Source organism: Monodon monoceros, unplaced genomic scaffold, assembly GCF_005190385.1.
Source record: "Monodon monoceros isolate NGI ecotype Baffin Bay Population unplaced genomic scaffold, NGI_Narwhal_1 Super_Scaffold_6, whole genome shotgun sequence".
NCBI lineage: Eukaryota > Metazoa > Chordata > Mammalia > Artiodactyla > Monodontidae > Monodon > Monodon monoceros.
The window spans coordinates 17,600,957-17,615,279 of record NW_021703783.1 but is presented as its reverse complement, the minus strand read 5'-3'; the positions used below and the strand labels follow the sequence as shown (position 1 = coordinate 17,615,279).

At 32.0% G+C, this 14,323-nt stretch overlaps 1 protein-coding gene across 1 annotated transcript in view; it reads right to left on the bottom strand.

The window, feature by feature from the left end:
- ETNK1 (ethanolamine kinase 1) overlaps window positions 1-14,323 on the bottom strand; it is a 68,061-nt gene that overhangs the window by 14,034 nt on the left and 39,704 nt on the right. The window contains exons 4-6 of the mRNA XM_029205405.1: window positions 12,029-12,171; window positions 2,962-3,045; window positions 1,035-1,195 (exon numbers count right to left, since the gene is read on the bottom strand). Coding sequence (XP_029061238.1) covers window positions 1,035-1,195; window positions 2,962-3,045; window positions 12,029-12,171 — 388 coding nt within the window. The remainder of the gene's footprint in view (window positions 1-1,034; window positions 1,196-2,961; window positions 3,046-12,028; window positions 12,172-14,323) is intronic.

Here is a 14,323-nt window from a genome sequence, read left to right as displayed (position 1 = left end):
CTTAAGATGTATTCCGTATGGCTCTGGGGGAATGCTGCTCTTAAGACTATGGAAACAGTACACCTGTGAGCCACCAATAGGGTCTTTTTGTGAAGACTACATAGCAAATATTCCCCATGTCAACTGCAGAGAATTATATTAAAACTAAAAAGAAGTAGTAGCTAAAATAACTTCAACCCAGTATTCAATTTAATTAGTCTCAACACCTTAGCTGAAAGCTTATTCTAACGGCATCACGTCATTCTCAAAAGGTAATTTAAATGAACTAAAATTTGAAAACATAAATGCATTTAGAGTAAAGAGAAGTGGGTCTTGAAAATAATAAAGCATTACAATATCAAAGAGGCAGGAAATAAATGCTTATCAAAAGAAGCTCAGTAAGACAAAACACTGGTGGTTATGAAAACATAATTCTACCGGTCCTTCCAATCTACTTTTATCACGTTAACATGATATGTTAACATGTTAACATGTGATGATTAAATATATTGTGGAAAAACCTTACTACCCATAAATCTGTCCTTGATTATGTTTTTTATAACATAAAGAAAGAGGGCTTCCCTGGTGGCGCAGCGGTTGGGAGTCCGCCTGCCGATGCAGGGGACACGGGTTCGTGCCCCGGTCCGGGAGGATCCCACATGCCGCAGAGCGGCTGGGCCCATGAGCCACGGCCGCTGAGCCTGCGCATCCGGAGCCTGTGCTCCGCGACGGGAGGGGCCACAGTGGTGAGAGGCCCATTAATCCTAACTCTAACTAGAATCCATTCATTAAACAAATAATTTCACTGAGCAGTTAACCATGTGGCTAGGCACTGTTGTTCTAGAGGCTGGGGATATAGCAGTGAATGAAACAAAATTTTTGTCTTCAAAAGCATTATAGTGGGGGAATTTTAAACAATCTCATTTTGTCATTATTTTAAACAAATAACAAGTTCACAAAACTCAAAATGGGCAACTGTTTAAAAAATGATGAAAATTTTTAGTTTTTAACATTATATCAAGAATCTTTCATTAATTGTTTAAATTTAAACTTACCAATGCAAACTGATTGACTTGAATGAAGAGTATTTCTACTTCCTTTTCAGTAACTTCAGACCCAAAACCCTTATATTCTTTGTACGCTTCAAGGTAAGAACGCAGCCACTGGCCCTGCAGTTCTCTATCTGGATAAAGACTATAGTCTACATCACTCACACCTAAAATAGAAAAGAAAATACACTGAGATTTTTAAGAACACATTACACATCTTGTACAAACTTTAATAATCCCTACCATCTACATATTTTTTCAGAAAAAAATTATTAAATGTTTCCATTTGGGGCTGAAATACTAGATATTATTAAGTAAATAGCATTTATTAGAATAATAAACCAATCATAATGTATTCCAAATTAAATTCTAATGTACAATACAGTTGATCACCATAATCAATTCTCATTGCCTCAATTTCTCCTCAAAGTACGAAGCTTGAATCACCTGCATCAGAAGCCACAAATCTTCAATTTTAATAAGCACCTCAGGAGATTCTTATGCACACTAATATCTAGAGCATTTCCTAGAACTGTGGCTCTAAAGCTTCTTTAATCATTTCTCACAGAGTAAGAAATATATTTTTATATTGAAACCTTATACACACACCTGATATTAAGTTTCACAGAACAATATTTACCCTAACTACACCTTCCAATTCTGATACTTTCTATTTCTTTTCCATTCCTTGCTTTAATTATCCCACATACCTGATCTCATGATGTATAGTTTGAAAAATACTAATCTAGTTCATAGTATTTTGCCTAGCGTTCAAAGTTCTTCCTAAGTTGATCCAAACTTACTTCTCTGGTCTTATGACACTCTATTCTCCTTCATGGATTTTATATCCTACAGAAATAGGTATACTCATCTTGAAGATTTCTTCCTTCTTCCTGCAGTGCCCTCTCTTTCTCTTCTATCTGCACATCCAAACTCTAACTTTTTCAATTTTTTTCTACACAAAATCATATTAAGATCACTCTTTGGTATCCACAGCAGTGACTATCCATATTACTAACACGGTGATATCTCATTATATGCACAACTGCTTTCTCTTCCTATAGATATTTATGTACAACATGTATCTGGGGATACGGCAATGTATATAGGCTTGGTGGAGGGAAATAACTGAAAACATGTAAACTAAAACTTTCCCCCAACTCTCTTTACCCAGACCCAGTCTGGTAACTTAGAAGTATGTGAAAATACATGAATACATAAATATATAAAAATACAAATTCAGCAATGAAAAGTTCCTGCTAGGTATAAACCATCCAGGGGAATTCCCTAATCTTCACTATTTTAGAGCATTTCATGTTTCTAAATATAGCCATAAAATGTATTTTAAATTAATTATACTTACATTAAAAAACTTAAACTTTTACCTTTGATGGTAATAAAAGATTATTTTCAGGGGTAAAAATGACCAGCTTTTCAATTATTCATAGCCAATGACAAAAAAAAAAAAAAATTCTTGAGCTTTTTAGTTAAACAACATTCCAAAAGCCCTACTACACAATAGAAACAGCAAAGGCTTTTAAATGATTAAAAAGTTGTTTTCAAATCTTAGTTCTTTGCATTTTACTGTGACCTTGGTGAGTTACTTTACTCATTTGTAAACTGGGAATATTACCCAACTTATTGTTGTGCAGAAAAAATCAGATGAGATTTACGAAGCAACTATGTCAATTCTTAACAAAAGCCACACACACAAAAAGCCACAATCATTATTTTCCTTAAGAAATTAAGGAAGAGGTCATCATCTCTTTCCTCCAATAATAAAGAAAAACCAAAAAGGTCAGGAAGAAAATAAAAATTGTTGCTCCTACCCCCAGTTGATCTTCTTTAAAGAAAAGAAAAAACAATTCGAAAAGCATCCTTTCAAAATTATATATGCTACTCCATTAGAGGAACATGTTCCTCTAGATTTTACCTGCAAATTCATTGAAATGATTTCCAATATCATATGCCAGGTAGTTGTATCCAGAATATTCATAATCAATGAACTGTACATCACCTATGTGAGACACAAAAACAGAGACATAAGAAATCACATATAGGATCAGAAAATCCCTATGCTATTTATAATTAAATAGCTTCCAATATTTTGTCTCATTGTACGTGCTTGGTTACATGCACTTCTGAGACAATACAGGGTAAGGCTGTGAATTTTATGGCAATGAGCTTTACAAAATTCAAATTATTTATCTGGGTCAACAGCTTCTTTGTGAACATTAATGTCCACTACACTAAAGAAAAGTCAAAAAACAGTCATTCTCCAAGTTCAAACAAAAGCAAAATATGTCTTTAACCACATGGGGGCATCAGTTACTTAAAAATTCAAGTTTGGTTAGAAATGAAAACTATCTTTGGAAACTTAATAATCTACGCAACTTTAACAAAAAATTAATCTATGATACTCCAACAGTGAATTGACAAGCTAATCTATATATGGAAATAAAATACAGACTTTCAAAGACTTAAATTCTGAGAACCCTGCACTTGCTGATCAACATAACAACATGCCTCATTTAAGAAGTTAATTGCTATCAAACTCTTACATATTCCTGGAATGCTACATAATTAAGGTTTCCAATAGCATATTTGAGCAGCCTTAAGGTGGTTGTTTTATCATTTAAAAAGAGCAAAGGTATAGTTGCTTTTAAATATTTTTTTAATTTGAGAAATTTTTACATAAACTAAAGAGATTCCTATTCTAAACTAGTGCTAAATACAGATACAGATATGCGTATTTCATTATAATTCTCCAAAGACTATCCTGTTCCGCCTGCCCAGGGGACAAACTCCTGCTTATAAACACTTCATTTTCGAGTACTGAGTATTAGAGAGGGTTTGGCTCAACAGAGATATAGGTCCTATTTTTTAAAAGACGAGAAAAGAGAGAGAAAGAGAGACAGAGTGAAACATTAAAAGAAAAAATCAAAATGGGTCACTGTCTACATCAAGGGATCACAAACTCAAAGGCTAACAGGGCTCAACAGTTAAAATGGATACATGAACAGAGATGGCTATAAGAATAGTTTCTAAGCTGCTGATATTGAGAAAATGCACAGCATATGTCTAGTTACATTGTCTTTTAAAACATCAAGCTGAGGTAACAAAACAAACTTCTGGTTTATACACACTGGCTTTTCCCAGATAAAAGAGCTTTTGAACTGTCATGTGTCATACAGATTTATATGTTTAATCTGGGGATGTATGTTGATCATATTCAAACTCAGAAAAAGAGAATTATATGACAGAAAAATGTAATGGCAAGTGGAGTATTTTAGACAAAAGCCAAAAAATTTACTGTAATTGTATTTAATATTTCATTCAAAATTTTTATAATAGTCAAGTCTAGAGTAAAAAAAGTGAGATTACCAAAGTATAAAAGCCCAGTTACCAAAATCTATATGCATATTGACAAAATAATATAAGGTTTTTAAAAGTTGGTAACTACATAAACCACTACAACTCAACCAGTTTAAATTCCTGAATTCACAAAAACTATTCCACAGAAAGTCTTAGTTAACCAAATCACTTCACTAAACTTGCAGAATGGGAAGACAGAACAAGCTTTAACCAAATCACTTTACTAATAAGCTCCGAAATGAAAAGTCAGAACATATTTAAAAATTTTTTTCCAGGTACCCTTGGGAATGAGAGAGTAAAGACCACCATCATGACAAAATACTTTGCAGCCATGATAAAAATTTCATTTTCAAAAATTATTAAATGACCAGGAGAATTACAAATGTTATATGAAAAAAGACATAAAATAGTAAACACAGTGATCCAAATTATTAAAATATTATGCCTGAAGAGAGGAAAAAAGAAAAAAAAATAATGCATAGGGGAAAAAAGATGAATGGAAATAAACCAAAACAAAATGTTTCTACTAGCTTCATTTCAGATGGTAGACAAGTGACCTTTCTTCTTTTATTCTTTGCAATAAACATTACTTTTAGGAGGAAAAAAAAAATGACAGTTTAAAAGGATTAAGATGAATAAGAGACTAAACACGATTTGGGAAATACCTAACCACCCAGCCTTCAAGAAATCAGGATTCCAGAGGATTTACCAAGTTGTATTACTGAGCCAACCAAATAGTTTTAATAAACAATGTTTTAAATTGCAGCTGTTGATTGCTTTAGCTCTTTTAAACACAAATTCTTGTAGAGCTCATATTAACTGTTACATGCCAATAAAAATACACAGCCCAGTCCTGAAGCTTACTTTTGCCACATAAACAAAAGCTTCAATTTCAATTTTCAAAATTATATTTAGAATTTGGCAAACATAAATAAAATGGCAGGTAAAACATGCCTGCTTATAAATACAATTTAAATGAAGCATAGATCATTTTAACAAAAGTTAAAATCTGTTTCAGTATGAAAATTTTAGCAATGACTTTTTGTAGTAGCATTAATTCATTAAAACTAGCCTTTATTTTTAAATGCTATGTTGAGTTTATAAATAATGAAATTTTAAAAATAAGAAAATGAAGCTAACAAGATACAGATGAGGCTGTTACCAGGCTCCGTGCATGTGAACAAGTGATGCGATAAACCTCCAGTCAGTGCGTTTAAGAAGCACGGGTGCGCCGCCACATGGCAGCAACAATGGCATACCTAATCTGTAGCAGATGAAGAAAATTTGGCAAACTCACATTTTACAAGACACAAAGCTTAAAAGGAAAAAAAAATTTTTTTAATCTGCATTAACTATTCTTTTCAAACAACTGCAAACAAAGTGGAACTCAACCTTAAATTTAATCTTCTGCAACAAAGTAAAATTAAAGAGGCCTGCTTCCCTTATTTCGGGTGCCAGAAAAATCAAATTACTGGAAAATGCTTTCCTACCAAAAAAATGTACTGAACTTTTTTCTTCTACAAATTTAACTTCTGAATTCTAAATTTTCCAAGTATTTAGAGGAACATCCACATCACTATAATAATTAATAGCTCATATGGCATGACTATCTTGTTAATTCTTTAAGATATGAATTTTTAATTGGGGATTCAAGGGCGGAAAGAAAATACTCCCGAAAATTTTACACTAAATTTTATATAGGCAGATTCTGAGGGGATTCTCAATTTTCCAGATTCTCAAGGGATCTTTGACCTCTAAAAAGTAAAGCATTGCTTTAAGAGCTAAGACTATATTTTATCTGTATATAATTAGCACACAGTGGGTAAAGCATAAGATTACTGAATAAAACTATAATCTGAATGTTCAAATGCTACATTTTTCTTTTTTCGTTTCTTACGTATCTTCGCAGTAATGAAATCCACACTCTGAGTTAAATTGTTCAAATTTCAGTACAGTTTAAATAATATTTAAAGTACTTTAAAGCCAAAAAAATTAGCTTATTAACTACGGCTATATAATTCACATGATACATTCATTTGGACTCCTTTTATTTATTGTTGTTACAGAGAAAAGGATAAAGATGAAAAGCAAAATAACCATTATGAGAACCTGAAAATGTTTCCAACTCACTCTACTACTTGCTCTACAGTGTTATTATGTAAGGCAGAAAGAGAACGGAGAGAAAAAGTAACCATGATTACACTAATGTTGGCAAAATGCTCTCCAATACACAGAAAAAGGAAGTATTCTGTTCTGGGAAACTTTCGCTTCATCCCTTACTCTAGCGTCCAGTAACTTTACCCTGGACGTGTACACCTTCACCACACAGCACTCATCATTCTGAATGTAAACTTCTGTATTGTGATCTAACTCGTCCACTACATGGCACATGGCTTCCTGGAGAGGCAGTAGGTCCCTTCCACTTTTCCTTATGCAATCCACAGAGCAAATCCTAGCACACAGGAAGTATTCAAATGCTAGTGAAATAAATGGAGGTTTTGCAGAAAATGCTCAGACACAATGATAACACATATTTAAATGGAAGCGGGGGATAAGCATGAAATATTGAGGAACAAAATATGGCATTTCTGACATTCTTATTCCAGTATATGACTGAACATACAGTGGGAATGAATGTATGAGTAAAGAAAAAACACTGAACTAGTAACTATTTTAGGTAGCTCTTCCTTGATAGTTCAGGTTTTTACAGACCATTTAAAGTTTTTTATTACCTGATTTAGGGTTATTTTATTTTATACTAAATAGTGATCCAGACTACAAGTTAAAACAAGGTTAAGATTATCGTTCATAAAAATTCCAACCTGGAAAATATAGGTTAGCAAATAAAAAAATAAATTTAAATTTTAAAATAAAACAAAAAACTCTTTGTTTAAATATCAATAAAATAACAACCATATCAATGCCTTTTCATGAATAATAATAAAGTGGATAAGATTTAGAGTCAATCAAGTGACTAAGAATGGTGACTCACCCATTTTCTATTTATATTGTTTTATTTAAAACTCTAAAGAAAAACCTGGCTTACTCTGTAATTCCCAGAAAAGCTTCCTTTTTCTTCCACTCATTTTGTATTTCCTTAAATAGCTGTGAATCAGCTTCTTGCATTCGCTGACAGAGAAAATAATCAATGGCAGCCATTTTAAGTTACAATTAGGTCTTCAAGTGAGCTTTTTATGAAGCTTTTATGAATGGGGGAAAAGGAGAAACAAAACAGCCACCAATAAACATTCTGACAGAGCATCAAGACATGAGACAACAAATTCAAAAGCTTTAGCAATTACTTCTAACATGTCAGCAGTTAAAGGATTAGCTGAAATTAAAATATTAGATTTGAAGTCAGTCAATAAGCAATACTGAAATTTGTTCTACTTAGTATAAATTCTTTTTAATTAATTGCTGATTAATTTAAAAGATGACTGATGTAAGTCTTATCTTACAATTCTGGAGCGAGAACCACTGCTTTTGGTTTTACTATTATATAACAAATTCTATCATCATATCATTAAGTATACTTTTCTTACCTTTTTAAGATGTCATTTCACTGAAGCCAAGGAATGGGCTGCTGTCTTACCAACCACCTAATTCCTGGCACTGACTAACTTTTCAAAAATCTTGACAGCTACCATCAACTTCAGAAAGGAAGCTTACTCTTCTCCCATATTCCTGAGTCCTGTCAACTGACATGATGAAAACAAGTAGAAGCAGTATTTCTTCTGTGACGCCTACCAGTTCTGTAACATTCGCAGGTGAAAATGCCTATAAACTGCAGGGTGCTCACAGTCTTTGTGTGTGTGTATATATGAGTACGTATATATACATATACATATATACATTTTTAAACTTTAATCACTCAAGTTATAGTTAAGATAGAATCTGTAAATTGCACTTAAAGATAATCTGAATTGCCACTGCATACCAATGAGCCATAAATCCTTCTGGCTTATACTGATAGTAACCATTTTCACTTTTTCAGAATCAGATACATTTTGTATAATGCATCTCCTATAAACATAATACAGGGGTTGGCAAACAATGTGGTTTCAAGTCAAATCCACCACAGTGCCTGTTTCTGTAAACAAAGTTTCATTGGAACGCAGCCACACATATTTGTTCATGAATTATATGAACAGTATATGGCTGTGTTTGTGCCACAACACAGATCTGAATAGTGGAAACAGAGACTATAACATGGGACGAAAAGTCTAAAGTATGTACTACATAGCCCCTTACAGAAAACGTTTGCCAACTCCTATCACGGTATAATAGCTGCAACTGAGAGCTGCTAAGCACCTAGTCTGGTGCTATTTACATTACATGCATCATCTAAAATCTTGCCAGGAACCATCTGAAGTAGATATCATCTCCTAAGTTTCAAATAAAGCAAAAAAAGTTCTAGACTATCAACAGTATAAGCACTTCCTAGAAATCTGCTAAACATGCAGAGTCCTAAGCCCATCAGTAGAAATTCTTGTTCAGATGGTCTTGGATGGAGCCCAGAAACCTACATGTCTCCCAAGTACCCTAGGTGATTCTGGTGCAGATAGTAAAGGATCAAATATAAACACTTAATGAAGAGATAAAATGAATTGTCTAATACCACCTACTTCCATATGTGATTAAGCAGGGATTTGAACACGAGTGTGCTTGGTTCCAAAATCTATATTCTTTTTGACTTCTCTTTTAAGTTACTTAAGAGTTAAGAGTTTGATTACTCTTTTAAGAGTAATATATCTGCTTGTAAGAGTTACTTAGAGATTTTTAATCTAGTTACAACATATAAAAAAATCTAACACTACGTTTGAAAAGTCCATGCAGAGACTTCAAGATGATCCAATATAAATTCATGAAGTTTAACTAAAGTTTGTACTTCCAAGAAATTAAGGGTCTGAAACACACTACAGAGAGATACTGAGATTGATGATGCAAAGGCTAGTCCCGTGGCTTTCATCTTGTTATTTTTATATATATCATAGGTGGATACAAAATGGTGAAGTCCTGACCTCAAATCACATGAATGATTTAACAAGTGATAACAAATCAAACACATTTGTGAACATAATATATAGCTTAATCATTTATTCTTTGTAGAAACCATTTTAATTTGAAAAGACTTGACACTTGGCTTTTAGATGCTATAATAAATTAACAAGTTCAGGTAAAGAACTTTACAGTGCACATTTCTAATTTTCATGATCCTCCTTGATATTGCAATTATAAGTACTAATGCTATGCTACAGCTCAAATATATATATTTTCTGCTTATTAAACTTACTAAATTTATATAATTTACCTTTTATAAAGTATGAGGCATGTTACTTCTCCTTATAACTAAAGACAAATATGTCATAGTCACATTACTTCAAAACCATTAGCTCCTAATTTGAAACAGAGTAAGATAATAATAAAAAGAACAAGCTTCTTGCCATTGTCATGAGTTTCAGATTTTACCTGAACAATATTCCAACCATGTTTTCTTAATGCTTATGTATCAACTAATCACATAGGAATTGATTTTAATGGATGCCACAAAGTCCAAAGTAGCCTTCCTAACGGACAGTATAAAGCCATTGGTAAGAAAAAAATAACAGAATATCTCCACAACTAACACACAAACATAACCACAAAGACAAGAAGAAACAAATGGTACATAACAGACTTCTGTGAAGAAGGGCAAACTCTAAAACCTGTATCAACATATTTACACTTGTTGAACTGCGAGTTTTATTCTTCTGTGTAGGGAAGAAAAATTAGACACAAAAGTATGATTTAGGTAACTCATGGTAAAGTAAACAATGACAACCTTGAACTCTTAAAGCCAGACTAAAGCATAAATATTTTATTTGAAAATATGAGAACTTTTCATATCACTAATCAGTAGTTTAGACAGGCAACTGGTTAAATTAAAAAGTAAAAATTAATTTTTTTACCTAAGACATAGTAATCTGATTTTTTTGGTCCCTTATGTTTTAGATTATAAACAAGTTTGTTCAGTGAAATGAATATTCAAAAGAAACTTATAAAATTAAAATATGAAAAGTTAAAATTATATTCCAAAGGAAATAACAGATTCTCTTAATTAACTTGCAGTTAAAAATAAAGCTGAGTGTCCACTTCAAATGTAAGATGAAGACCCTCACTTGAAATTCCGTTATATAAAATGTGTTTATTAGATCTTGCACTGAACTTAAAAGCTAATATACATCGCTTTAATGCATAACTAATACTCTAGTCTCACAAATGGCATTGAGATTTGGTTACTAGTATATAATGTAGTACATATATACTATGACAATTATATATAATAAATGGATAATAATAAATTAAAGGACACTGTCAAGTACTTAATGTTTTGGGGTACACCTGAAGTTTTCAAAAAACGATTCCACACAGACTTCAAGACATTCAAAATAAAGATGTTAGCTCAGAAAATTTTTAAAAAATAGAATCTCTAATCCAAATTAAAATATCAAATATAAAAGGTACTTAAGTGTGTTTCTGAAAATATGTGCTTCAGTCTACCACCCTTGACAGTGTTCTTTGGTTCGTTTTCTTCAAATTAAAGTCAGTTACAAATATTAAAAGCTTTTGCATTAGCACAGTCTCAGCTTACAGTCTGATAAGAATGGTCATAAATAGTAATTTAACATAATATGACCACTTAATCAGAATTCTTTGGCTTCAATATCTTCACAACAGCACACTTTTAATTCAAAATAATCTTCCAACTATGATACCTATGTTCAAAACTGGTTTCCTACAAAATGCAATAGCTTCAAAGTTTCAAACAGACTTTTTGAATTAATGTTAATCTTTCAACCAAAATTATGTTTTAAAAATGCCAATGTATTATTGAAGGGCACCTACCGCTTTAGCAACCAAACCTCAAACCACTTTATCCAATAATATAATACAACCAAGTGTTTCTTAACGATAAAAACACAGAGAATTTGAATACAGCAAGATAGGAACAATCCCAAAAAACATTTCACCAAAAAGTTCACTGACCATCTCAAAAAATGTTAAAACAATTTACTAAATTGTCTTGATTATTACTTTAGTAGATAAAATTTCAGCAACTACAAATAAAATTTCCTCCATCTGTGGCTCCCTCCTTAGCATCAAAATATCTAACAAATCAGTATAATAAACAGGTAATAGGAAACCTAGAGACATACTTGCTTCTAATACTGCTGTCCCCCCCGACACTCAAAAAATTTCTATATTTATAAAATAGTACAATGTCAGCTGGTTTTTCAATTACTCCCATTACAAGCAGGTGCATTTTCAAACCATGAACTACCAAATATTTACAATTAAATTCATAAACCAAGTCATTTTATCAGTTTTCATTTAAAACTCTAACAGAAACCAAAAACTGTTTCTAATAAACCAATTCTAAGAAACATATTTTATACAACTATAAAGAGAATATGTATTCCTAATTTAGCACAGTTACTGTGACTTTGTAACCAAAAGAAAATGTTGAAGACTGCACACATGTTTTTAACCCTTGCGTTTGAATTAAATTTACTGACACAAAGATCAAAGGATTGTTAAGAACATGAAGAAAAAAACCTTACTCACTGCTAAAGTCAAACACCTACCTTGTTTCTCATTGTAGATTATATTCTTACACAACAGGTCATTATGGCAAAGCACAACAGGTGAGCCCAGGTTAGAAAGAATCTTCTTCATCCAAGTCATTTCTTCCTGAAGAATCTGAGAGCTTGGGATATCACTTAGGAACCTTTCAGTTTAAAAAAAAAAAAAAAAAAGAGTTATATCTTGTTTATATTAATGGCAACATTTTTTAAAGTTTCATTAAGGAATAAAATCTTCTTTTCTTTTCTTTTTGTCATATAGAACTGATTTTTTTCCTTCTAGTTTTATTAAGATATAATTGACACACACAGCACTGTGTAAGTTTAAGGTGTACAGCATAATTTGACTTACATACATCACGGAATGATTACTATAATAAGGTTAATGAGCAGCCATCATCTCACAAAGATACAAAATAAAAGAAAAAGAAAAAAATTATAGTTTTCTTGTAATGAGAACTCATGATTTACTCTCTTAACAACTTTCATATATAACGCACAGCAGTGTTAATTTATCATGTTTTATATTACATCCCTAGCACTTATTTATTTTGTAACTATAAGTTTGAACCTTTTGCCTACTTTCATCCAATTCCCCCTTCCCCATACCCCACCTCTGGTAACCACAGATCTGATCTCTTTCTCTCAGTTTGTTTGTTTTTCAAATATAAATGACCTGCAGCACTATGTTACTTCCTGGTGCATGACACAGTAATTCGATATTTCTATACATACCAAAGAAAATCTATTTTTAATAAGTCCTCTCCATTTAAATGCACAGACTTCTGAATTAAAGCAAGCCAATTATTCTAAAGATTAGAATACAGAAAAACCATTAAAAAGAACTTAAACATGAATAAAAAGAAACAGATCAACAGTTAAAATGCAGGGCAGAAAAGTAAAAAATATATCAGTACAAAATGGGGTGAGGGAATAATATATATATCTCACAGCTAACAATTACTACCACTATTCTAAATGTCTTATGTTTATGTCCATTTTATAGATGGGGGAAACCAAGACACAAAGAGTTAAATAAAAAGTTTAAGTATATTATGTAAAGTTACAAAGATAGTCCATTAAAGAACTAAAACATGTATTTCAAGCTTGGAAGGGTGAATGTAGTATAAATCAGCTAAAGTCACATTTGATAGTCAACAGATATTATCTACGATTGATAAATCAACTCATTATTATATGATAATCATACAATCATTAATCATATAAAATTATGATACTATCATATGGTAACCACATCACAGAATACTCATCTTTACAGAGAACTGCCTCAGTAGTCAGACTGGGAGGGGTGAGTGTTGGTATGGCAAGAAGGATTAGTGATCATGGCTTTTTATCCTACACTCTTTTCTGTACTATTTATTGTGCTGTATTTGTAATAATTTGATAAAAATACAATGGAACAAAAATAAGGTGCTACTATTAATTCTTCAATAGCACCATCAGGCTTACAAAATAAGTTCTCTTCATTCTTTCTCTATATCGTCCCTCAAATTACCCCTTACATTTTCCATTTTATAGCACAAAAAAGATTCTGTATCACTGAGTTTACTTTAATGAATTTGCCTATTCATTGTTCTCCCCACTCCTGCATTCTCTTCTACACATACCTTCCAACAGAGATCCTTATATGCGCTTTTTAAAATGGTGAAATTATTCAAGAATTTATTTTAAAAGTACTGAGTTGAATGGAAATAATAGGATTCAAAGGATTATTAACATAATTACAATCATGTACAGACAAAAAGGAATGGAAGAAAATATGAAACATTTTTAATATTTTAACAGTTTTTAATGTTTTAGTTGTATATTTTCTGTTGGGGGGAGGTTCTTTCATTATTTACCACACTGCATCTCCAGCTTTACCCAAGTATCACTAACCTCAAGCATTTGAAGTAACCTTCTCTGACTAATAATAATTTTAAAAATAGCAGCTAACATTTATTTAGCACTTATATGGCCAAGCACGGTTCTAAGAAATTTATATATACCAACTCAATTAATCCTCACAGGACCCCTAAAAGGTAAATATACTACCTTTGTTATTTATGTTTTACGGAAGAATAAATAGGTAATTTGTCCAAGGTTACACAGCAGAACTGAGATTTGATCCCAGGCAGTCTGGCTCCAGTCTTGTACTCTTAATCCATACAGTACCATACTGCCTCTCAACTCTGCACCACTGCCATCTACTTATTCTAAAGTGGTTTTTCCCAAAATCTTTCAATAAAATAGCTATTTCAAAAGAGAATTTTTTTTGTTTTTATGTTATCACTTTCT